Source organism: Anopheles marshallii, chromosome X (genome assembly GCF_943734725.1).
Source record: "Anopheles marshallii chromosome X, idAnoMarsDA_429_01, whole genome shotgun sequence".
In the NCBI taxonomy this organism is placed as follows: Eukaryota; Metazoa; Arthropoda; class Insecta; order Diptera; family Culicidae; genus Anopheles; species Anopheles marshallii.
Window position 1 is genome coordinate 4,741,649 of NC_071325.1, and position 3,136 is coordinate 4,744,784.

The following is a 3,136-nucleotide window of genomic DNA, read 5'->3' on the forward strand; positions in this document are numbered from 1 at the left end:
TCAACGTGAAGAAAATAATTCAAGTCAGTAGTTAACGTCATGATGTTGTTGGGAAATAGTGCGAGCGCATTAAGTTCACGGAGTAACATTCCCGAGAAATTCCTGAAGAATTCTCAAGGAAAGGGGAGGGAGCTCAATACTCAAATCAATAAAGCATAAACAGTAGTATGCGGGGGTTTAGACGCTCTAATTCTCTAAGTTATAACGCCTGATAACGCCTAAAGAGCTCACTAAAATGACTGTTATATTTAAAAAAACCTCGGTCTGAGGTTCGTAAAAGTATTAAACCTGCGATTTGAAGTTTAGTTGTCGAATGTCAAACTGTTGTGCGACGTGCTTTCTTGGAGAGTTTCACACATTGATGGCTAAAAATACATCTCATGAATATTGCTCTTCCTGCCCAATGGCAACTATTGATTTCATTATGCTCAACGCACCCAACTAACGCATTTCTCTCTGCATCTCCGTCCGACAGATTCCTAATCCAAGCGAGCGGTACCAGCGACGGGCACCATTCCGGCTACCGGCGGTGGTAGCGTTGTGCGGCGAGTGCAAAACACAGACGGGTGGTGCCGGTGGCTGTGGCCAGCCGAGGCCCGACCAGCCGACACGATAAGCACCGATAAGCAGCAGACGGCGGTGCGCAGACGCAGGCGACGCAAAAAGGTGCACAGACGGTCGGGGCGCGCGATGGGCCACGCACGGTGGCGCTACCGTGCAGCAGCGTCGAGCCCACGTCGGCCGCAGGCGCGAAGGCTAAGCGCTCGGCTAAGCGCGTCGATCGGCCCGAAGCCGAACCGGACGGTGGTCGGATAGATCGTGTTTCGTGAGTGCGTTACATTGTAGATCGCGTCATGAACGATGGCTGAGTGAGTGGAGTTGACTTTTCCGCTCCCAGAACGCAACAAACAAATGCATGACGGCAGCAGGTAAACAAGGCACAGCTAGTAAAGAAACCGAGCTCACCGAGCTGCTGTGCCGTGTGTGTTCAAACGCGCGCAGAGAAAAGCAAGCAAACAAAAGAAGAAAACAGAAAACAACAACAACCGAACCTTGCCGTAAAAAAGAAGCAAAAGAAACAGCATAATATCTCCCAACAAACCGTGAGCGTGTTGCACACGTGTTGCACGACTTTTTAAAACAAAATAGTTGTTGTAAGTACAGTTAGTAAGAAACACGCAACTACTGCACACAGTAGCACCTAGCCTAACTAGGAAACACACACCACAATCAAACACCATCACCCACACACTAACCACGAACACAGTCAGCTATACAGGCTCGCAAACCTAGCGCTCCAAAGCAGTGTGCGTCGAGCAGCAGTTTCGGATAAAAACGGGTAAAATTGTGTGTCCAGCGCCAGCCAGGGAGCGTGTCCCGCTTACTCTCACCGTCAGCTTGGAAGCTTCAGTCCCGCACGCTTCCATCTTCGATTTCGGCCTGAACGCTGTGTGGTGTACGGTGTTGGAGGAGAGTGCGTCGACTACTACGGCGACAGCGCCACCGACGGTGGACAGGGTAGTGCGAACAGACGGGTGGCGCTTGGATTAAAACAGAAAAAAAACACAGCTAAACCAATACACGACAGTGTGCGTGTGCCTGTATGTGTATGTACGTGTGTGTGTTCTATAGATAAGCAGCGAGTATCACCGTGTCACGGTAGTGTATCGGTTCGGTTTGAATATATTCGTCGTCTGTCCTGTGTGTGAGCGTGTGTCTGTAGAGTAGTGTGACCGCGAGCGATAAGGCGATCGGCCTGATACTCGATCGTTGCTATCGCTGCAGGTAGTAGTGTTTAGTGATCCGTGTAGTATTCAGCAACTCCTATACGTCAACTGCTCGAATTCGAGCCGGGTAGCTAGAACTTGCTGACGGGAACCATCATGCACCGGCACGTGCTAGAGATATTCGAGAAGCAGTGCGTGCGTTTCGATTCCGTCGCTCAGTAGGAGCAGGAACAGTAGGTAACGAAACGCTACCAGGGTCTAGTACGTAGGGTGTTGCGGTGAGGACGCGCGAGGAACGCGGCGGTGGGCGTCGTAGCGATATGGATTTCGTCTCGTCGCCGGGCAACATCACGCAGGAGGACTTCCTCGCGATCGTGGGAGCGAACGGAACGTACGGGGGTGCGGGCGGTGCCGGCGTCGGTGGTACCGCCATGTTTAACGACTCACTAGCGGCGGCGGCAGCGGCAGCAGCAGCCGCATCCGCCGGCACGGCCGGTACCGGTGTCGGGCCGGGCGAAAACCTTACCATCCTGCACGGTGCGTACCCGAGCGGGTACACGCTACCGCACATCATCATCGCATCAATTATCGTGACAATACTTATGATAGTCATCGTCGTCGGCAACATGCTCGTCATCATTGCGATCGCGACGGAAAAGACGCTCAAAAACATCCAGAACTGGTTCATCGCGTCCCTGGCGGTGGCGGACTTTTTTCTCGGCCTGGTCATTATGCCGTTCTCGCTCGCGAACGAACTGATGGGGTACTGGATCTTCGGGAACTGGTGGTGCGATGTGCATTCGGCGATGGATGTACTGCTGTGCACCTCGTCCATCATGAACCTGTGCCTGATCTCGCTCGATCGCTACTGGAGCATCACGAAGGCGATCGAGTACCTCAAGTCGCGTACACCGGCCCGGGCCGCCTTCATGATTGCCGCCGTCTGGATCATGTCCGCGCTGGTCTGCATACCGCCACTGCTCGGATGGAAAGCGCAACGGCCCGAGGGTCATGTGGAGCTGCCCCAATGTCAGGTAGGTGCGAAATACGAGCAGCAGTAGATGTTTCGTTACCATTTAGGTATCATTTGCAAGACGTCATTAACCAACCGAGGTACTGAGTGACTTTTCTGGCGTTCGTAGTCTAGACCTGCGGTAAGAGTCCTCTGAGTAGTTGCTACTCTAGAATTTCGGCCTTAAAAGCCCATCAACACTATTGCACCTTGCTATTGGGCTTAAGATGTCTCCTCTGTCCACGTGGACACCCCAAAAAGGCATTAGACTGCAATCGTAATCAGTAGTTACCTCACATTATAGACTTTCCTGATAGTAGACTCTAAAGATAAAGGTATTCTAAAGATTAACATCAGATCTGACTCTTGACTTAGGTTAGGTGAAATTTACGATTAC

General features: G+C 51.9%; 1 protein-coding gene across 1 annotated transcript; it reads left to right on the forward strand.

Moving 5' to 3' along the window:
* Positions 1-2,047: 2,047 nt before the first annotated feature.
* LOC128717836 (alpha-2C adrenergic receptor-like) lies at positions 2,048-2,788 on the forward strand. The gene has a single exon (XM_053811512.1). The coding sequence runs from the start codon at positions 2,048-2,050 to the stop codon at positions 2,786-2,788; it is 741 nt and encodes a 246-aa protein (XP_053667487.1).
* The last annotated feature ends 348 nt before the right edge of the window (positions 2,789-3,136 follow it).

Coding starts and splice junctions, on each gene's coding strand:
- LOC128717836 (XM_053811512.1), top strand. CDS start 2,048: ATGGATTTCGTCTCGTCGCCGGGCAACATCACGCAGGAGGACTTCCTC.